The sequence below is a fragment of the Bombyx mori genome, chromosome 13 (assembly GCF_030269925.1).
Source record: "Bombyx mori chromosome 13, ASM3026992v2".
In the NCBI taxonomy this organism is placed as follows: Eukaryota; Metazoa; Arthropoda; class Insecta; order Lepidoptera; family Bombycidae; genus Bombyx; species Bombyx mori.
In genome coordinates, this window is record NC_085119.1 from 11322532 (window position 1) to 11344945 (window position 22414).

Here is a 22414-nt window from a genome sequence, read left to right on the forward strand (position 1 = left end):
CTTTTCGAGTTTATTATTTTACTTTATTTACAAATCATCTCGGTTAATTTGTACAAATCACTTAATAATAATTAACTATCAACAACCTAGGAAAACCTAACCATATCACAGAGAACAATTATTAAGAATTAATTCAACTTCTGAATTAACGGTTTCAGGTCGATTTCTTGTAATAATTTTAATATCACAAAACAATTTAAACTCCACAGATATTTTAACGTTTTGTACTTTCTAGGAAAATTGATTAAAATGTTTTTTACAAAAAAAAAATTGTTTTTAATGAAACTTGTTCTTGTATAAACTTTTACAGAAAATATATTCACTATTTATTGAAATCATTCACTTTCCTTCTTCCGCCAATATTCGTATAGTCAAATACATATTTTAAATAAAAACAAAAATTAATAAAAGTTGACATAACGAAATAACAAAACTCATAATTTTTTTTTCAAAATCAAATTTGGCCCCACCCCAGTGTAACTAACTCCACAATCCAGTTTCAAGGAAACTCTCACTCGTGGGTTCCAGAGTGGAAATTCTTGTCGTGCAATCTGCATCTTAAGATACGACGACCCTGTGGAGTTACTTTAATCCAGACAAATACTCATCACTTGAACAAAAACAAATTACAAAATTAAATTATTTATAGTTGATTCCTCGTTGTCGACAAAATTCAATGAATAAATCTCGACCTAAAGAAATATATAGCTATTCCAAAACGTTTAATATAAAGCGGACTTACATTTACAATCTCATATTTGTAGACCGTAAAATCAAATACATTTATCCCTCATCTCATCCAGATGGACGGAAGATCAATTTCATTTCATTTTACAGTTATCTAAAAACTATCAATACCTTAAAACAAAATGCTAAAACGCGTATTAATCAATTGAAATACTGAACACTTCACTTTTGGCTATAAAATTTTAAATATAAAAGTATTTTCGAAAATCAGTGATATTTTTTTCATCAACAATTTATGTAACACATTTATTTAAAGGTGTTATATAATTAATTTAGTTTCTTAAATTTTCTAAACAATTTTAATATTTAAAAATATTCAATTAATAAAGCTAACAATTAAAAATAATAATTAAACACTAACGAAACAACGGTATAAGGATATGAAATGTTTTTCACGAAATTCATTCTATTGATCTTGTAACAACGGTAAACAGATTTTCACAACATAGAGACGCTTCAGATGTTCTAAGCTGAAAAGAAAACAAACATTTATAAATATATATATTTTTCTAACCGCTATAATACACATATACGTACGAAAAAGTATCAAGTTTATGGTTGTTTATATTAGTTGAAAAAAGTAACAACAAGCCGCATATTTTCACACCGTAGTGTTTTTTTACTTTTTTATAACTTAGATGGTTGAACGAGCTCACAGCCCACCTGGTGTTAAGGGGTTACTGGAGCCCATAGACATCTACAACGTAAATGCCACCCACCTCGAAACGTGAGTTGTAAGGTCTCAGTTTTAACAGTTCAACGGCTGTCCCACCCTTCAAACCGAAACGCGTTACTGCTTCAAGGTAGAAATAGGTAGGGTGGTGCTACCTACCCGTGGGGACTCTCAAGATGTCCTATCACCAGTAATTATGAAAATTATAATTTTGTGAGTTTGATTTTTATTATATTTTATTATTTACTAGCTGACCCGGCAGACTTCGTAAGACCTTAATCGATAAATAAAATACGTAAACTTTTGTATAAAATAAACTTAAAACAAACAAAAGGAATCCGTCAGACGGGGGACACATCAAAGGAAAAACAAAATTGCTATTTTTATTTAATTCCGAGCATTTTCATATTTATCTACCTTTTAAACCTTCTCTGGACTTCCACAAATAATACAAGACCAAAATTAGCCAAATCGCTCCAGCCGTTCTCGAGTTTTACCGAGACTAACGAACAGCAATTCATTTTTATATATATAAATAATAAATAAATAAATATTTACTAACAATCACGCCACGTTAACTGGTCCCGTGGTAAGTTCGTAAAGAACTTGTGTTACAGGTACCAGATAACGGAAATAAATGTAATATTTTTATTATACACATACATATATTTAATATACATCCATAACCCTGGAAAAGACATTTTTATATTTATTATACAAATATCCTCCCTTGGCGGGGAGATCTATAGGTAGATAAAAGATAGATTATTTATGGGTTGCAGTAACTAATGTTGTAAGCATATAAGAATTAGTGGCATAGAAGCTGCGCTACACTTACGACTTCATTCCTCATTACTTTTGCTGACCTCGCTGCTGGAGTCGCTCGCGGAAGTCGAGCGCATGCTTATCGACGTCTCCTTGAACTGGCTGATGAAGTCCAGAAGCTTCTGGAGGTTTCTCTGCGTGTTGATCTGGTCCGCGAGCAGTTGCCGCTTTTCCGCGTTGTGCTCGTCGAGATTCGCCTTGAGCGTGGCAGCTCGGGTTTCCAGTTTCCGTAACTCGACGCACAGCTTTATGTTTCGCTCTTGAAGGCTCTTGCGTTCGGCTAATTTATCTGGTGTTAAATCGTGTAATAAATATCAAAACCCTTTTTTTTTGGACAATGACTAATAATTGACGGTTAGTGTGGTATGGACATGTGATGCGTAGAGAGAAGATGCACGTGACTAGGAGATGTATGGAAACATTAGTGCTAGGTAGAGGCGGAAGAGATCGACCGAAGAAGACATGGATAGAGTGTGTGAAACACGAAATGAGAGAGAAAGAGAGAGAGGAGTGTTGAGCTGACGGCTGATAGAAGAAAATGGAAGAAAAAAATTAGCTGTGCCCACCCCACCTAGTGGGATAGGTGGAGAAAAATAAGAAGACTGATAATTGGCATCACTATCCTAGTACTATCGTAAAGATGCCATCGGATCCGGATTGAAAAGTGCGACAGCCACTATGCCATACAGTTGCAACTTTAGCCTCGTGCCCCAAGACGGGGTTCATATTATGATGGTCCATTGAACATAGCGTATAGAACAGTGATTATCAAACTTATTTCTTTTACCGCCCCCTTTGAAAATCAATTATTTTTCAGCGCCCCCCATTTTTTATATACCCCTAAAACTTTAAAACCACAATTTCATTAATTTAATTAATAAATGTTGTATTAATTTTAGTAAATGTAGTACCACGTAGTACATAATAATATGTATTTGTAGATGCTATTATTGTTTCTTCATACTATTATATGTCCATACATTGCTACAGAGCGTGTATTTACAAATTTGCAAAGTAAAAATGAATTCCTCTCATCAATATGTTTGTTTAAATTCAGAATTACCAAAATAAATTGCTAGTTCACTGTACTATTACTATGCTAATATATTAGAACGAAACTATTTTTGTTGAATATCTTTCTCATTAAAATAAGATTCTCATGATAAGATAATTAAAATTTTTTATTTCGACTAGTAAATAATACTACTAACAATAATAACTTATTAAACTACGAATAAGCTAAACCTGGAAGTCGTAGAGGACTTCATTTATCTGGGCTCCGTCATAGCTAGTAATGGATCCTCCGAAAAGGACCTCAGAAGGCGAATCAGTATGGCAAAGATAGCTATGTCCCAAATGGACCGTGTTTGGGCGGACAGAAACATCTCGAGGAATACCAAAAAGCAGCTCGTCACCTCCCTTGTCTTTTCCATTTTTCTCTACGGCGCAGAGACTTGGACCCTCAAGAAAGCCGACCGCCAACGCATCGACGCGTTTGAGATGTGGTGCTGGAGGAAAATGCTCGGGATTCGTTGGACAGAACACAGAACCAACGAATCCATTCTTACCAAGCTCAAGATTCCAATGCGCCTCAGCACTACATGCGCGCGGAGGAGTTTCGAGATCTTTGGACATATCGCCAGAAAGAGAGGTGACAATCTGGAAAAGCTGCTGGTAACAGGCAAGGTATGCGGGAGAAGACATAGAGGCAGAAATCCAATGCGCTGGTCGGACCAAATACGCTCCACTCTCAATACCTCATTCCACGTTGCTATCCACACAGCCGAGGACAGGCAGGAATGGTGCAAGATGATGCAGGAGAAAGCTATTAGAGGAGGCCACGACCCTCAGCACTGAGGATTATCGACGCAAGAAGGATGGAAACTACGAAAAATAAATTAATATCATTTCATATTATAGATAAATATGGGTAATTTTTCATAGAATTTTAGTTTATAATTTAGAACTGGTTCAAATAAAAACCGCCGCCTAAGTCAGCGTTTTTATTATTTGTAATAATTAATATCTATACTAATATTATAAAGAGGAAAGATTTGTTTGTTTGTTTGTATTCAATAGGCTCCGAAACTACTAAACCAATTTGAAAAATTCTTTCACTGTTTGGAAGCTTCACTTTTCTCGAGTGACATAGGCTAAAATCTTTTTTGAAAAAAATTAGGTATCCTTACTAAAATTCAACCCAAGGTTAAATTATTGGATAGCGGTAGGCTGCGGCTTGGCTCTGCCCCTGGCATTGCTGAAGTCCATGGGCGACGATAACCACTCACCATCAGGTGGGCCGTATGCTCGTCTGCCTACAAGGGCAATAAAAAAAAGGTGTAAAAAAATTTACCTAAAATATTCTTTACGTCGCGCGCCCTACGAAAACTATTGATAAAATAATGTACTACGACTTTGTATTTACAAAAAGTGTCGCGATAGCATATGTCTCACTATTATAGTTATGACGCAATAAGTGTTCTTTTATTTAAAAAAATGCCCCTGGTAAGACACGGCGTGCCCCCCTACCTTCGCCGACTGGTGGCTTCCTACTTGGAGGACAGAGCGGTCACGTATACTGGACACGGTGGGATCGTGCACAGGTTCCCGGTCGTGCGTGGTGTTCCACAGGGGTCGGTGCTCGGCCCCCTTTTGTGGAATATCGGGTATGACTGGGTACTGAGAGGTTCCCTCCTCCCGGGCCTAAGCGTAATCTGTTATGCAGACGACACGCTGGTCGTGTCCCGGGGGGAGTTTTGCTGAGTTTGCTCGTCTTGCCACCGCTGAGGTGGCGCATGTCGCCGGCAAAATCAGGAGATTGGGCCTCGACGTGACACTCAGTAAATCCATAGCCGAGGCCATGTGGTTCCACAGGCCCTGGAGAGTGCCACATGTCGATGTCCATATCGTGGTTGGAGGCGTCCGTATCGGGTCGGGGTGCAGTTGAAGTACCTCGGCCTCATTCTGGACAGTCGTTGGACCTTCCGTGTTCACTTTCAGAACCTGGTCCCTCGTTTGTTGGGGGTGGCCGGCGCGTAAAGCCGGCTTCTTCCCAACATCGGGGGCCTGACCAGGTGACGCGCCGTCTATATACGGGGGTGGTGCGGTCAATGGCCTTATACGAGGCACCCGTGTGGGGCCAGTCACTGGCCGTGGGGGTAGCGAAGTTGCTGCAACGGCCGCAACGCACCATCGCGGTCAGGATCATCCGTGGTTATCGCGCCATCTCTTTCGAGGCGGCGTGTGTACTGGCTGGGACGCCGCCTTGGGTCCTGGAGGTGGAGGCGCTCGCCGCTGACTATCAGTGGCGGGCTAACTTTCGTACCCGGGGCGCGGCGTGTACCATCCCCAGTGCGGTCAGAGCGCGGAGGGCCCAATCTCGGCGGTCCGTGCTGGAGTCATGGTCCAGGCGGCTGGCCGATCCTTCGGCTGGTCGTAGGACCGTCGAGGTGATTCACCCGGTTTTTGTGAATTAGGTGAATCGTGACAGAGAACGCCTCACTTTCCGGCTCACGCAGGTACTCACTGGGCATGGTTGCTTCGGTGAGTTCGTGCACCGGATCGGAGCCGAGCCGACGGCAGAGTGCCACCATTGTGGTTGCGACTTGGACACGGCAGAGCATACGCTCGTCACCTGTCCCGCATGGGAGGGGTGGCAGCGTGTCCTCGTTGCAAAAATAAGAAACGACTTGTCGTTGCCGAGTGTTCTGGCATCGGTGCTTGGTGACGACGAGTCGTGGAAGGCGATGCTCGATTTATGCGAGTGCACCATCTCGCAAAAGGAGGCGACGGGGCGCGTGAGAGATGCACAGGCCCGCCGCCGTCGAGCGGGGTCCAGGGAGGCGGATCTCGCCCAAACCCTGACCCTCTGAGTGTTTCGGGTCTCCCTCACATGTCGGCCTGGGGACCGGCGAAGGGGGCTTAAGAAGACGACGTGCAAACTGCTCTGCACACGTTTTACGCATGAGCATCCGGGTGATGGAAGGCCGACTATCCTCAACCCACGCTGGTTCTGACCCAGCGGGGTATTCCGTAGGATAGATCATTCTAACCGGCGCCATCTAGGCGGGCTACGGAGAGCCTGGCGACCGAGAGGGCTGGTGGTCGTGGCGCCGACGACCACCAGTCCGGCGTCCCGAGGGGAAGGGTGATGGGAGAGATGTGCTCCGCACTAAACGCTTCACTTTCCCCCCTTTGCCTTTTCATGAGCTCTGTCTCATGCGAGGTTTGGATGCTGGTTGTTGAGCGACAGGAGGTTTTAGTCGGTTGGACTCTGACATGCCCCGCCCTCCATCCCCAGTGAAGGGCGGAAGTCCGGCGATTTCCTCCTGACAAAAAAAAAACGTGTGGCACTCGGGAACTGCGGCGGTAAAGCTATTGCATAACCTTTATTATCAACTTATGACATTATAATTAGACAATGATAATTTAATATTAAAACAATAATAAAACAAGACTACGCTATATTAAACCTTAATAAAGGCAAATCCTTAACTGTCCCCTTCACACTCATAAGCTAAACCGCGCGAGAGAGAGATGGGCAGACTTTTCATGATGCGCATGCAGTGTGACGTCACGCCACCCGCTTATTCACAAACACTAAACAAGCGCAACGTGTGAATGTGTTGAACGCGAGCTACATGGTAGGCGGAGTGAGGGATGTTAGGTTTTTTTCGTTACGGAATTTCATGATTCGATCGCCGCGCTCAAGGCCCGCGATAAAAGCTATGCGATAGCTTAAAAATGTATGAACTTGTAATAAAATCTCTTTGGCTATACTATTTGTATCTGGCTGGTTTTGGTATCATTAAAAGTTTAAATTCGAAAGAAGATAATTCCAAATTAAAATTAGGAAGATGTGTGATTTTTATTTATTTTTCGTACTGTCAAGATGAGTGAATCTAATGAAGATATTCCATACATTTTAAAATTTTACTACAAAAAAGGTAAAAAAGCAACGAAAGCGTTGAAAAAAAAATTTATGGACCTAGTGCAGTGTCTGTGAGTAGCACAAATTTGGTTTAAGCGTTTTCAATCCGGAAATTTCGATGTCGAAAATGCACGTCGCTCTGGTCGCCCTATTACGGATAAAATTGATGCCATTTTTGAAAAAGACCACAAAATAGTTATGGCGCATTTGAAAAAAACTGGGTACACAAAAAAAAGCTCACTGAAAGAAACCGAATGAACCGTGTACTCATTTGTGATTCTTTATTACGACGTAATGAAACCGAACCATTTTTGAAGAAGCTGATAACTGGTGATGAAAAGTGGATTACGTACGACAAGAACGTACGAGAAAGGTTGTGGTCAAAGGCCGGTCAGGCTTCACAGACTCTGGCGAAACCCGGGTTAACTTGCAACAAGGTGATGCTGTGTGTGTGGTGGTATTGGAAGGGCATTACTCATTATGAGCTGTTACCACCAGGCAGGACCATCGATTCTGAACTCTACTGCGAACAACTGATGAGATTAAAGCAAGAAGTTGAGAGAAAGCGGCCGAAATTAATCAACAGAAGGAGTATGGTTTTTCATCACGATAACGTTAGACCTCACACATCTTTCACCACTCAGCAAAAATTAAGAGAGCTTGGCTGGGAGGTGTTAATGCATCCGCCGTATAGTCCTGACCTTGCACCTTCAGATTTCTATCTGTTTCGGTCTCTTCAGAATTCTTTAGGCAGTGTCAGGTTAAGATCACGTGAGGACTGCCAAAACCAATTTTCGCGGTATTTTGATCAGAAGCCCCAAAATTTCTATAGCAATGGGATCATGTCCCTACCTACAAGATGGCAAAAAGTTATCGAACAAAATGGTACCGACACACTTCAGTTAAATGTGAATAAACTATATTAAAAAATGTTGTGAATTTTCTTAAAAAATGCGAAGAAACTTTTTCCCCAACCTATTATTATATTGAAATAAAATAGTAAACCATGTTTACAATAAGTGAGCTGTTTAGGCTTACTATACTATTTGACATTGGACGGTAATGGGTAAATTGTAAAAAAAAAATCTAAGACAAGTTTTTGAATAATAATTATATACGCATTTCCATTTTATACAAAAATTATGATTCTTACATCAGTAAAACCTCCATTTGTGTTAGTGTAATATTTTGGAACGCTGGATGGTAGTTTTTTTTCTAATGTTTAAAATAATTTCTGGTGCAATGTAATTAAGGTAAAATTGCTCTAATTTTTTAACTATCATCGATCATGTTCCGCAGAAACTTGTTACAACTTGATTGCGTACGGTGTGTGGGCTATCATACGAAATCTATGTTTATTTATTTTAAGTTTTTGTAACATCATACAGGGTAGAAATATAAACTAATTATTCGTTATTGTGTATTGTGTATTAGGCGAGTTTCAATTTTAGTGAAATTAAAAATACTATAAAGTAAATGAAATTACAAATTTTACAGCGCCCCCCTAACCCACATCAACGCCCCCCATTTTTCCCGGGGCCCCTTAACGCCCCCCTCTAGGTTTCAAACGCCCCCTAGGGGGCGTTATCGCCCACTTTGAGAAAGACTGGTATAGAATATAAACGAGTCCGATCGGGCGTAGCTGGAATAGAACTTTAGGCTGCAAACGAATAGGTAGGGGGAAGAAAACAAACACAGAAACATCGATTTTTGTATATATAAATATTATTTCACTAATGTTAATTTATAGAGACTAGCTGTAACTAGCGGCTTCGCCTTCGCGGTCAAAGAAAAGTGTTAGTATAAGTTTCCCGTGGAAATATTTCTTCGGGATAAATAACTTTTGTCTTTAAAAAAATCATTTCAATCCGTTGCTTCGTCTCGACGTGAAATAACGACAAATAAATACACAAACAAACAAACATTTACATTTAAAAATATCAGCGTGGACAGTATGGATCATCATACGTACTTACTTCTGTACAGAGAGTCGTCGAGTAGTTGTTCGGGTCTGTGCGCGGGGGGCAGGTGCGCGGGGTCGGGGAGCGGGGTGCGGCACGCCCCGCACCTCCCCTCCGCGCCGCACCCCGTGTGCATCCATATGTTGCAGCCCGCACACCACACAAGCAGCGACGGCACATCTGGGCAATAAATATCGTTCTAAAATATATGTACGGAATCTATTTTTGAAGTGAAACTTCTAATGCGACTTCCAAAATGGTTGCTTTTTTTTTTTCCTACCTAAACTGATAGCCCTAGGGGCTATTTCAGCGTAACCCTAACTTTAGTAGGGGTTCAAACCTGATGACGTTGCTAACACGAACCCTAGCAAGAGCCGTGCTTCGCAGAATCTACCACCGGATCGGAAACGCTACCCACTGAGAAGATCCGGCGAGAAACTCAGTGGGCTGTGTCTGAGAGTTAATTTACTCGTCGAGCCCTTCGTCGCAAGCAACGGGTTCGACGAGAACGGTGACCGGTGCTTGAAGTACCTAAAAGCACCGTTAGTGGATCGGGAGGATCCGAGATGACGTGTTTTGGGCGACGTCGACTGCTTTCCATTCTGTCCGCAGGATCGGGAATGACAAAATGGTTGCGTTAAACGTTTAACGCTACCATACTAGAAAGAGAAAGAGCGAGAATGAATGCGCGTAGTATACCTGTTACAGGCCAGCGCGAGCGTTAGCAACGAGTAGCGTCCTGTATTTTAATGAAGTGTTTAAAAAAATATATTGATGTGAAACATCTATAGTCGCACGTAAAACCGATTTCTGGCGTGGCGACGCATACCGTGGCGACGCGTCGCCATGAGCAATCGACTGGGCGATTCTCTCCCACTCGATCCGGCGTTAAGCCATCTCTCTCGCTACACTGAGCTCGGATACCTGTAGTGTATACTCCGTAGTGTATACAGTGTTGTTTACTACAGTACACATAACCTGTGTTTTACTTGAAAACAGGTTTTTTTTTCGTAATATTTTATTTTATCATTATGACATATTTAGTTCCTATCACAATCTGTTCTTTTCTGCATATTACTTATACAAAATAATGTCGATGTTTCACACCTGCCAGGCGTCCCGTAACGGCTCATATTTTTTATATATTTATTTTTCTATCTATACTTTAAAATATATATAACATAAATGTTAAGATGTAAGATTTCGCATCTCTTATACACAGCATTCCCTATTACCAGGGACGTCTTAAACTAGGCTGAGGCCCTTGGGCACACAAGAATTTGAGGCCCGTTTGGAAAGTAAAAAAAGCGAATTATAATAACATTTTTTACTGAGTATGACCATTTATTACCAAGACAATTGCTCTATGGCAAACCAGAGGGCCGCAGAAGTCGTGGCAGACCCAAACTTCGATGGTTGGATGGCGTGGAGCGCGACCTCAAAAATATCGGCGTCAAGAACTGGAAGGAGAAAGCCCTGAACAGAGCAGTCTGGAGAGACATACTGGACCAGGCTAAGGCCCACCCTGGGCTGTAAGGCCTAAGATGATGATGATGATGATGACCATTTATTATAGGTAATCAAATACAGTATGATATACTAATATTAATTATATCAGAATACTGCTGGTTTTTTGGTTACGATTACGTTAATGGTTTCTTTCGGGATTTCTGTTGAGCAAAATATTCCACTATATCTTTAGTCAATTTTTTGAAGGATATCACTTTCTATGCACATAATTGACAAATTACTCGGCCGTTCTTGTAACATTGTCGTTAGCAATTCATTTTTTATTCTCTTAAGCTGCGAAAATGCGACCGCTCTCGACTACAGTTGTCGGTCCTTTGGGCCCCCCTGAGAATGGGGGCCTTGGGCACGGGCCCCGTGTGCCCTTATGGTAAAGACGGTATTGCCTATTACAAGAGCAATCTGATTAAGGTTGAAAAATGAAGAAAACCACATTACCTACTACATAACGAAAAAGAAGTTTCACTTCATTCACGTGCACCAAGTTGCACGCGCACCCTTTTATTTTTGTTGCGTAGACAAGCTCGGAGCCCGTTTAAAGGGAACGCTATAAAATACGATTGCAACTTCGACGTAGTCTCAAAGCGAGTGACGTCATTCACACTGTGAAGTCTATGGCAATACAATTAAAAGGGAACATCGCGGGCCGCTCGACAGAAGTGATAACTTAAACTAAGTTGAACTACTTGATATTGAAATTGTTTAAGTTGAGAAAAGCTTAAGTTATTACTTAAATTTTATGTATGTATATTAATATGATAATGTAACGAAAATTGAAACATAAATTGAAAAAGATATATAAACAGTTAGGAGGTATATGCGTTTTCAGTACCGCTGCCGTGTGCGTGAGAGAAACTAAAGGGAAACCAGATAGACTGGCACCGTAACGCGTTACGTAACGAAGTCCTTTTACCCCTTTACCCTCCTATATAAGAAATTATCAAAACATGAAAAAAAAAACGCACCGTTCCTTCCGCAGCCGTGACAAACTTTCTTCGTCGAAGGATATACGGGCTCGACAGACAAACTTGGCGGCAAAGACGCAACCCACGCTGGCTTGTTGTTACTCCAACCCGCTGCAATCAATCAAAAATACGTCTAACCATATATTAGCAACTCTTTTAAATAACTCATAATACATAACCATTGAGGCAGCTTTTGATACCTTTGTTTTCGGTTGACGAACCTGACGGCGAGCCTTCTCTTGACGATTTGTTTTGTGAAGACTGAAATAATTTAAACAATACATACTATAATTACAACCATACAACGTATTAGTATTGTTAATTTAGTACAGGCCTGCCACTTTTATTAATTACACAGAGCACAGGTGTTCCTGCGCAGAAGTCTTAGTAAATACTGAAAGGCGCGAATTTTTTTTGCCGCACGCGTTAATGTCTGTTCCCACTCCAGCTGAGCGAGATATTTTGCTATCTAAACATCTTAAGGTAGAGCAATAAAGTTTATATTTGAATGACATTAGCATGCTCTCTTCTGTGCAAACTAATTTTACCATTGCTACTTATAAAAGTGATAGATCTGTACTGAAATTATTATAATATTATAGTTTAACGTTATCGATTTAAACAAGTTCAAATCGGAAGTACAATTTGAACGTATATATTTCATGCTAATGTTATAGCCGCATTAAATGGATTGATAAAATACAGATTAAATAAAAATGTGGTTTTTATCAAGTGACCTTTCAGTTAGCTCTGACATCTTGGACATAAATCCAAAGAAATTTACCTAAAGTTTCAAACTTGATTGACTTCATAATTTCTATAATCTACAAAGAATGGAGAAAACATAGATATTTATGGCAACTATTATATAATACGAAGTTTCAATTTCTTACCAGTTGCTTACGTAGTTTTGCTGAACGAGTTTGTGGTGGATCATTATTCGACTGAAGATATGAAAACTGATTGTATTTCTTACGCTTCTGCAATACAATGAAATCATAATAATTAATTTAAATAATAAAAGAATAATAAAAATTTTAGAAAGATTAAAATTAAAGAATAATTAATTTAAATCACTACCCCTAACGTTAAATATTATTTATAAATCTTAGATGCAAGTCTTTTGCTACGGGAGGCCTCGCTCTAAACCGTTTCCCAGGAAACGGAGCTCCATGCTGAAAGTGCGCACATAACCCTTCGCCGGTGTTTTTAGCCGGTGACTATAGTCACCCAACTTGTATAGGCGGCGTTTTCCGGCCAGTAACTATAGTCACCCATCGTGCACAGGCGGGGTTTTGTGGCAGACCACTATAGTCACCGATAGCAGCGATTGGCTTAAGGAACGCTAACTAATTCGTAATTGGACTGCGCGATACGCACTCACCGGCATCATTTCATAATTTGCGTACACAAAATCAGGTTTGTTTTCAGAAGCCCTCTTGCGTCGTTCTTCAATTTTGCGTTCCAAAAGCTCCTTATGGTACGGCGTCACCAAACCGAGGAGCCTGTAACAGATTACATCAAGAAATTTATAAGGTTGTTGTTGTTATAACGGGAACGGTATAAAGAGAAAGAATAGTCTTGTCCCTTAAGCGTTGTTAAAGGTGACCTAAGGGTTATCCATAAAGAAAAAAACAGCACCTTTCTGTTATACTGTAGCAGACAGATTGCCGATTCACGAGTCAAGTGTGGTAATTGTGGCAATATGTAGTATATTTTCCGAGCAGAGTGTAGAGAGAAATATATAATATAAAAAGCCATTTAAATTGTTTTAAGCCTTCGCTTATTCCTGTACTGTAAATGCTGTCATATTTTAGCCTTATTTCCTGATATTTCAACGTGGAATCGCTACAGCGACGGAGCTTGTATTCCATAATTACTCATATTTTAATTTATTTTAATTAAATTAACAAAACACTAACCAATCGATAAGTTATCGAATATGACAATAAAATTCCATATTTTTTAAATAAGATTTGAATTTAGAGTTTATTGCCAGCTATACATAAATTTCATTTCAAATGGCCAGTATTATAAAATGACAACTTCATAGGTAAAGACATATTATTAACTCACACAAAATGGTATAGTAGGCTGTATAGATTTCACAGTAAAATAATGATATGAGCATCTAATTAGGCACCTGTCATAAACTCATTATCATGTTAACAAAGAGAATATATGAAAAGGTTTCAATCCAAAAACACTTACATCATAAAGGTTTCCTGAGACACAGGCTCTAGGGGCGGAGGTGATGGACTTGGAGATTGCTCTGCGTTTGATGAATCAGTATCTGATCTTGGTTCATGCCATTCACTGTGATCTTTGCTATTTAAAAAAAAAAAACTTTTGTTAATTATTTTTAATATAAATCTTCTTTAATCTAAATCTTTTACTTCTTTATTGAAATTACTAAATATAAATTTTACCAACTATATTTTGTAGAAAATGCAGGTTTATAAGAGGCCATTCCCAAAGCCAAGTAATTTAAAAATTCCAAAAAAAAACATATTCTAAAAGATATTAACTGTCTAAGTTAGGCCTTAATACTTGAAGTAGCAGTCAATTAATGACTACACTCGTCTTTGATGGATGGGACAATACACCCATTCCCTTGAGATCTGATGAACCTATATGTCACTTTATATTTTATTGTTTTCAGTGCATCCATGCAGAAACTCTTCTTAATCATACCTCTTGTGCAGGTTCATCAATGGTCGTTGCAGGCCAGTGCAATGTTCCCTGAAATACTAACCTGTCTTTGGGAACAGTTCCAATTTTTTATAATTCTAATTTTACTTACACAAGTGTTTCCTTGACTTTCTTCAGAGCATTAACAAAATTACTCCTACTATCTTGTACAGAATTATGATACTGGGCAAAATTTCTGTGATATTTTTCTTTTTCATCACTTTCACTATTGTTGGAGTTATCCTTTTCTAAGGAAGATTTCAATTCATTTTCTGAATCAGATATGCTTCCTTTTATGGCATCATTGTGATTCTCAGTCTTTATATGTATTTCAGTAAGTACTGATGGTTTAAGAAGTGATATTTTTCTATTCTTTCCATTATATTGAAGTTGATGGTCCCTTAGCTGCTGAGCTACATATTGATTGTCATTGTCCATATTAATCTGCTTATTTCTAGATTTTAAGCATTGCTGATATAGTTCTAGTTCTCTCCTGAGTCTATCTACGACCAGCTTCTGTAAGTAAAATATTTCTTGGAGTAATGTAGTATTTTTATGAGTAAGAATTTTGATATGAGAAATACTTTTTTTATTAGTAATAATTTTTATAACTTTCAGATGTTGTAAATATTTCAGATATTTAGACATTTTTAATAGTTTAATTTAACACTTACTTGTGCATGTCCAATTGCAATGATTTCATTCTCAGCTTCTTTGACCTTTGTTTTAAAAAGAACATTCTGTAATGATAAAGAAACATTACTCTTGAAACTTTTTATAAACTTGTTTACAAAATAAATAATATATTCAATAAGAACTTAATAAATTTATGAAAATACAAATGATTCAATATATTATTATGCTTTAGACAGATACATCTCTATTATCGTTTACGTACGTTTTCATCTTCATGTAATCGTGAAACCCACACCTGAAAAGAACAAAAATTAAAATTTGGCGTAGTTCAATCATTGAATTTTTTTCAATTTCATTAAAATTCTAGAAGAAAAAGAATCACCAACCTGATGAACTCGTATCGCATTTTTTAAGTCCGTTTGAGTTTTACGGATATCTTCTTTTATTTCATTTGACACTTCCATTTTAACAACTATTAATTAAAGTTTTAAAACACAATAACTTTCAACAGCTTTATCTTTGATTATTTACAACAAAATTAAAAACATCGCAACAACTAAATTGAAGCACTGAGAAGGAAGCGCAATCTATTAATGAAATTACGGGAGTGATATTCAGGTTTAAAAATTCTTAATATAACTTTACTAAAAAATAGAACTTAACACACAGTTTTCTATTTTTCACGAGAATGTGTTGCTTTATGTATGAATATACTTTAACAGTGTGATGTGTTCAATTTTAATTATCGTTCTTGTATACATACTTAACTTATCCATACATAAATAGTTTTAAATTGAAAAGTAGCTCAGACTACAGTAAAAAGTAGGTAAAGTCACAAAGTGTACAGTGTATACTCTTTTAAAGTATTATGTACTGGACACTCGTGAACTTACAACCATAGAGTTACTGTTGTAGGTACTTATTAACTCCATGCTTACAACACACTAAATGCAGGCAAACTGAATTTGGCCCCCTTTTTTTTTACTGTTCGGTTTTTTTTATTTTCAATTATTTGTTCGTCGTTTGTTCAAATGTAAAAATTGTTTGTTCGTCTTTTATTTATTTATAACTAATTAAACAACTGATCAACCTTAAGTTAGCCCCCTTTACTAGATATCTTTATTTTTATCGCTCAGATTAATTAATTTTGATTAATTATCGCTTGATCGATGACTATTGGTGATTGTTCGATCATAAAAACAATTGGATTCCCAATTGTTAATTATTTTATATCTAATAAGCAAACCATCACCTCACGCCTACATTGCGCATGCGCCGGCTTTGTCAATCAGCTGGCAATGGCCGTATTTCTCGAATGTAATAGGTGTATAATCTATGGCCGTATTTACTAGCGTTTTGTTAACAAGTGCTTTTATACCACTGAAGTATGAAACCTATGGAAATGAAACGTCAACAAAAAATGCGTGCCACTGTGATGTCATATGGCCGCTAAACATGGCGGTTTTAGTGCTGCCCAGAAGATTTTAATGTTATTAGATTTATCGATAAACTTTCTTGGTTCATTTTATATTAAATATTGTTGAGCATTAATTATTTGTAAAATTTACACTTTAATAGGAAGTAAGTATATTGTTATGTGCAATGATGATGTGATTTAGATGTGTGAAATCTAAGACAAGTTAGTGCTTCAAATTTTAAGTACACGATATAACGATTTTTAAAAGTTGCTACATTGATCTTATATACCTAGTCAGGTCATAAATTCTGTCACATGTTTAATGTAAAATAATTGAAACAAGTTAATTCATTATGTAACCATTCATATACCAAAATAAACTTAACAAAACATAGATTCTTATGACACTAAATTTTATTCAAAATGACCTCTGTGATTTTGAATACAGGCCTTCAATCTGCGCGGCCAGTCGTCTATCGCAGCACGAACGAGGTCCATGTCAATATCGGCGGCTGCCTTAATCAAGGATGTCTTGAGTGACTCCAAATTGGGATGAGGCTTTGAGCACGCCTTTTTCTCCAAGTGTTGCCATATCTTGTCATCTACCGGATTCAAATCTGGACTGGAGGAGGGCCAGTCTTCGTGCCGGATGAAGTCGATTTCACGCGCCGCCAGCCAGTCTTGTGTGCTCTTCGCTCTATGAGCTGGCGCCGAATCTTGTTGGAATACCTAGTGCCTGTTATTGAACATGGTATGAGAAACAGGTTCCACAAGGTTCGTCAGGACTGTATTTTGATGCACAACTGCATTCGTTTTTACACCTTTCTCACAAAAATGTACCTCTGTTAAGCCCCAATAAGAAACTCCCAACCATACCATGAGCGAGGATGGAAAATGACCTCGTTGGACACGCGGAATACGGTTGCTCGCTTCTTCACTACTGTGTGCGTACATCTTATCATTTTGTTTGTTGTAGCTCTCTTCTACGGTAAAAAATATTTCATCTGAAAAAAGAATTTCCCGATATTTTTTTCCCGCGTACCGCTTCAACAAAGCGCGGCATCTCTTCAGTCTCAGGTCCATTAGACGAGCATTCAAACGATGTCCTGTTTTTCTTGGATATGCCCGAAGCCCTAAGTCTTCATTTAACACCCTTTTCACCGTGGTTCTGCTTAACCCCATCTGAAGGGCCAACAGTTTCTGCTTACGTTTGGGATTTCTTTGAATTCGCGCCTTCACAGCTTTTATCACTGCTGGAGTCCTAACAGACCGAGGGCGACCACTTCTTGACCTGTCATTTACACTAGAGTCTTCATTGTATCGTTTGATGGTACGATAAACGAATCTTTTGGTTATATTCAAAATTTTAAGTATGTTAAAAATTTGAATTGGCGCGTAACCGCAACGATGCAACGCAATAACTGCAACACGGTCTTCTTTAAGCGTCCACTCCATATTTAAAAATGAGTAAAATTCTAAAAGTATACATTTTTATTTTCATGAACATTTCGAGATTCCAATTCAATAAATTTTTTTGTGGTCAGCATTCTAAAAGAAAAGTTTTTACTGTGTGACAATACTTATGACCTGACTAGTTAGTTGTCGATTGACAACTCAGTCACCGCAAAACATAAACATATGACGTAGTACAGTGCTATCTGCCCATTTCTAGCGTGCTAAATTTTATCGTCATTTCGTATGTTGCCGTGTCGCTCGAACTTGCGTATATGCTGGAAAGAAATTATAAGGAAAGGGAGGGAAAGCTTTATGTCGGCGATAAAACGTTAGCATGTTAGTTAAGCTGTTTTGCATATCAAAACAATAGTACGTGTTTTTCTTAGACTACTTACTTCTCTATTACAATCTATTTTAATTGTGTTGCTGACTTTAAGGTCCGTAACACACTATTGCAACGCACCCCAAGGTAGGTACGCCGCACCATATTTTAAACTTATCAAGGGACCGTGTGATAAAAAAAACACCTTCAGAACATTTATTTAATTACAAACGTCATTGCTTGTGACTCCCTCTCTAAAATCACTTAATTATTACAAATTTAACGAATTTACAATAGTTTTTTACTTGCTACGGAATTAAACTATTTTATTTAAATAGTTCTGAAGAGAGATTTTGTCGGTAACCTTTTTCTCGAAATATCTAAACAGAATGTCTAAATATGTTTTGATGACACATTTTAATAGGTATTTATGATTAGTGTCATGATCAATAAATTCCGACCGAAAAATGGTGTCCGATTTTTCGGACGAGTGCTCCATAATGAATTTAAATAAATATAAATAATAGTTTTGGGGCATCGACTTTCTTGAGATCTATAAAATATGTTTTAATTAATAATAATAATAATAATAATAATTTATTCATTTCTCTCTTAAAGGTATACCTTATTTCTTATATTAATTTACCTTATATTTCTTACCTTATATTTGTATTTGTACTATAGTACAAATACAAATAGAAATAAATTAACCTTATAATTTATTTTGTAAGCCTTTGAAAGAGCTGAAGTCTGTACTAGGTTCAAAGACCTGTATTACTGATCTCCAGGATTTATTAGAAATTATTATTTTTGTATGTTTTAAGCGGGGTAGCATGATAAAATAAGAAATTTTATATAAGCAATCATATTAAATCGATATCAAACTCAATAAATAATGTACAACCCAAAACAGACAGCTGAACTGACGTGACAATGACATTTGGTGCGTTAAGCATGGCGGATTTTCGGCCTCATTAGACATTTACGTATGTTCATGTTTCATTTTATGTACGCACTGAAATTGTTATATTGTTTTCCTGTGAGTTACAGGGCTGAGTAAGAACGAGATAGATATATGTTTATGTGTGTGCCTTCAAAATGGGTGCTATTTGTATAAGCAATTGTACGTATAGAACAATATGTCGCCTCCCTACTTTAAAGGTCTATGGTTTATACTGTCTAATTCTAACACTGGTCACTCACATGCGCACGAATACGCAAACCCACAAGTGTAGGACGACATTTGCGAATGATTATGCAAAGTTTTCGCAGCATTCGTGGTTTTCCAAGCTGTGTCGGTTTTTTAACAGACATCAAAGCGCGCGAACCTCGAACCTTCGCGTAGTCTCCCACACATTCGCTTGCCCAGTTGCGCCGACGATTGCGAAGGTAACGGACGTATACTATACGCCATTTTCATAGTTCGTGACATCTACTGTGTAGCGTATCTTCATCAAAAGAAATCCCATAAAAACAACATAGCTGTTAATGATGTCTGGGAAAGAATTAAAAACTATTTTTCTCTTCAATGTTCTATTGACGAATTAAAAAGGAGGAGAAATTCGTGAGACATTCGTAAACAAGTGTAGGAGAAAGCGCAAACGGGTTCGCAAATTGAGTATGCGAACCCATTTGCACAGCCGCTAGGTTTGCGAATGAATGTTTGACGGCCCTTCACATGCGCGAAAACATTCGTACAATGTACGAATATTTGCACGCATGTCAGTGGCCGGCATAACTATTTCTTAAGTTGATCAAAAAAATATGTCGGTGAAGACAGCTAATTAGTCTTTAAGTATGATTAGCGCGGTTTTAATAAATTCAGTTATTTTTAATGATATTGAATATTAACAAGCATGTAGAAATTTCAAAGATTTCTAATTATGAATATTTTAGGAGTACAAATTTCGTGTTAAAATGATACTATTCATTACCATGCAATAGGAGATAGTTATGATACTTGTATTTTATGATAAAATTAATAATTGCTAAATTCATTACGTTACTCAAAAAACTAGCCGCGCTTTAACCGCGCTAAGCGTACTTTAACGACTAATTGGCCGTCTTCACTGATATTTTTTTGTTGAAGTATTGTTGAAGTTTTCAATATTTTTATGATCTACATACGAAATAATTAGATAGTATAAACGCACTTGTTAACAAAACGCTAGTAAATACGGCTATTGCCAGCTGTCTGACAAAACCGGCGCATGCGCAATGTAGGCGTGAGGTGATGGTTTGCTTAATTTTTTTTTTTAATTAATTATAAATAAGAGACGAACAAACAATTTTTACATACAAACATTAACGAACAAACGACGAACAAATAATTAAAAATAAATAAAATCCGAAAATAAAAAAAGAGGGGCCAAATTCAGTCTACGCTCGCGTGGCTTATTGTATATAATCTATACTTTCTAGTTAGTATATTCATTTCACTCCATATTATCATTTTTCATAAAATCAAGATTAAAAAGTAAAATAAGACATGACTTAAAGGTCTTAGTTACCAGGTCATAAAATCTCTTAAAAAAAAACAAAAACCCAGGGAGGACTTTTTGGCGGGAAAGCGAGAAGTGAAGTTGTGTTGTTGTTGGAGTGAAGAAAGCCGCTGGACGTAACTTCTCGGGATCCTCCAAAAAGTCCACTAAAAAAATCTTAGTAAATAACCACCATTTTACTGAGATTATATTTCATCCCATATCATCTCATTTCATTTTATTTAATTTCATCCCAGTTGAATAATGTGTGAAATTAATCATCTTCATTTCATTTCACTACATAATTTCATTTTTCATAAAAATATGAATATAAATTAAAATAAGATATGACTTAAAGGTCTCAGTTACCAGGTCATAAAATCTCTTAATAAACTAGATTCCAGGCCATAAACTCCATAAAAATAAAAAAATTAAGTTTGTTATGCCGGTTCATGGAGTTATTATGTTAGTAACTCTATGTGCCGGTCACTTACATTGTACGAATGTTTGCGCGCATGTGAAGGGCCGTCATACATTCATTCGCAAACTTAGAGGCTGTGCAAATGGGTTCGGTATTCAATTTGCGAATCCGTTTGCGCTTCCACCTACACTTGTTTACGAATGTCTCACGAATTTCTCTTCTTTTTTAATTCGTCAATAGAACACTGAAAAGAAAAAGAGTTTTTAATTCTTTTCCAGGCGTCATTAACGACCATTCTGTTTTTATGGGATTTCTTTTGAGGGTCCCATATGGTCGATTCATTTTGCAGGAGTTCAATGAACTCCATCACCTTGGTGTTGTTCCAAATCCATGATGAAGGTACGCTACACAGTAGATGTCACGAAAAATGAAAATGGCGAAACGTCCGTTACCTTCGCAATCGTGGGCACAACTGGTCACACGAATGTGTGGGAGACTACGCGAAGGATCGCGGTTCGCGCGCCTTGATGTCCGTTATAAAACCGACACAGCTTGGAAAACCACGAATGCAGCGAAAACTGCATAATCATTTGCAAATGTCGTCCTACACTTGTGTGTTTGCGTATTCGTGCGAATGTGAGTGACCGGTATTAGTGTTGTTCCAATCCATGATGAAGGTACGCTACACAGTAGATGTCACGAAAAATGAAAATAGCGAAACGTCCGTTACCTTCGCAATCGTGGGCACAACTGGTCACACGAATGTGTGGGAGACTACGCGAAGGATCGCGGTTCGCGCGCCTTGATGTCCGTTAAAAAACCGACACAGCTTGGAAAACCACGAATGCAGCGAAAACTTTGCATAATCATTTGCAAATGTCGTCCTACGCTTGCGGGTTTGCGTATTCGTGCGAATGTGAGTGACCGGTATTATAGTCTTACATCTTTTTCTTTTACATGGTGATACTACTGATGGCTCGGAGGGTAATGGAAGATGATTAAACGTTGCTAACTGCCTAAGCTCCACAAAAGAAGGCCTAAAAACTCAACTCAAATTTGGCGAGAAATTCAGCGGAGTGGTGCTTTAGACTATTTAATGTTGAACTCTTTATCGAATAGCATTACTCACATAAGGATGTACAAATTTCCCAAAAATAAAGACGTTGAAAATAATTTGAAGCCTGAAGATAACCCTGTTTGGAATATGTAAACGGCAGAGCCAGTAAAGGAGTATTGTTTTTTGAAAGACATGACACCAGTTCATAAGGTGCTTTTTGCGAAGTAGGCACAGTGAGAAACTAATTGATAAGATGAAGAATTCACTATATAGCCTAAACCTGTCTTTCAATAACCACTCCCTACTG

At 38.0% G+C, this 22414-nt stretch overlaps 1 protein-coding gene across 3 annotated transcripts; it reads right to left on the minus strand.

The window, feature by feature from the left end:
• Window position 1: 1 nt before the first annotated feature.
• On the minus strand, window positions 2-15819 carry LOC101743404 (uncharacterized). 3 transcript variants are annotated; one of them, XR_009974591.1, is made up of 12 exons: window positions 15342-15819; window positions 15218-15250; window positions 14994-15059; window positions 14432-14835; window positions 13840-13956; window positions 13013-13133; window positions 12522-12608; window positions 11829-11889; window positions 11629-11739; window positions 9148-9316; window positions 2259-2534; window positions 2-1217 (listed from the first exon to the last, which is right to left on the minus strand). XR_009974591.1 is itself a non-coding variant. In XM_012691939.4 (12 exons), exons 1-11 carry the CDS (start codon window positions 15417-15419, stop codon window positions 2263-2265), a joined length of 1515 nt encoding a protein of 504 aa, XP_012547393.1. In that variant the 5' UTR covers window positions 15420-15818; the 3' UTR covers window positions 2-1217; window positions 2259-2262. The 3 variants fall into 3 exon arrangements, 1 of the variants encoding a protein (XP_012547393.1); XM_012691939.4 differs by having other exon boundaries at window positions 9152-9316; window positions 15342-15818; XR_009974590.1 differs by lacking the exon at window positions 2-1217 and adding an exon at window positions 4003-4129 and having other exon boundaries at window positions 2398-2534; window positions 9152-9316.
• Between the last annotated feature and the right edge of the window lie 6595 nt (window positions 15820-22414).

Coding starts and splice junctions, on each gene's coding strand:
- LOC101743404 (XM_012691939.4), bottom strand. CDS start 15,419: ATGGAAGTGTCAAATGAAATAAAAGAAGATATCCGTAAAACTCAAACG. Junction 13,957..14,431: donor AAAGTCAAGGAAACACTTGT/GTAAGTAAAATT, acceptor TTTTTTAAATAG/CAAAGATCACAGTGAATGGC. Junction 13,134..13,839: donor TCTCAGGAAACCTTTATGAT/GTAAGTGTTTTT, acceptor AATCTGTTACAG/GCTCCTCGGTTTGGTGACGC.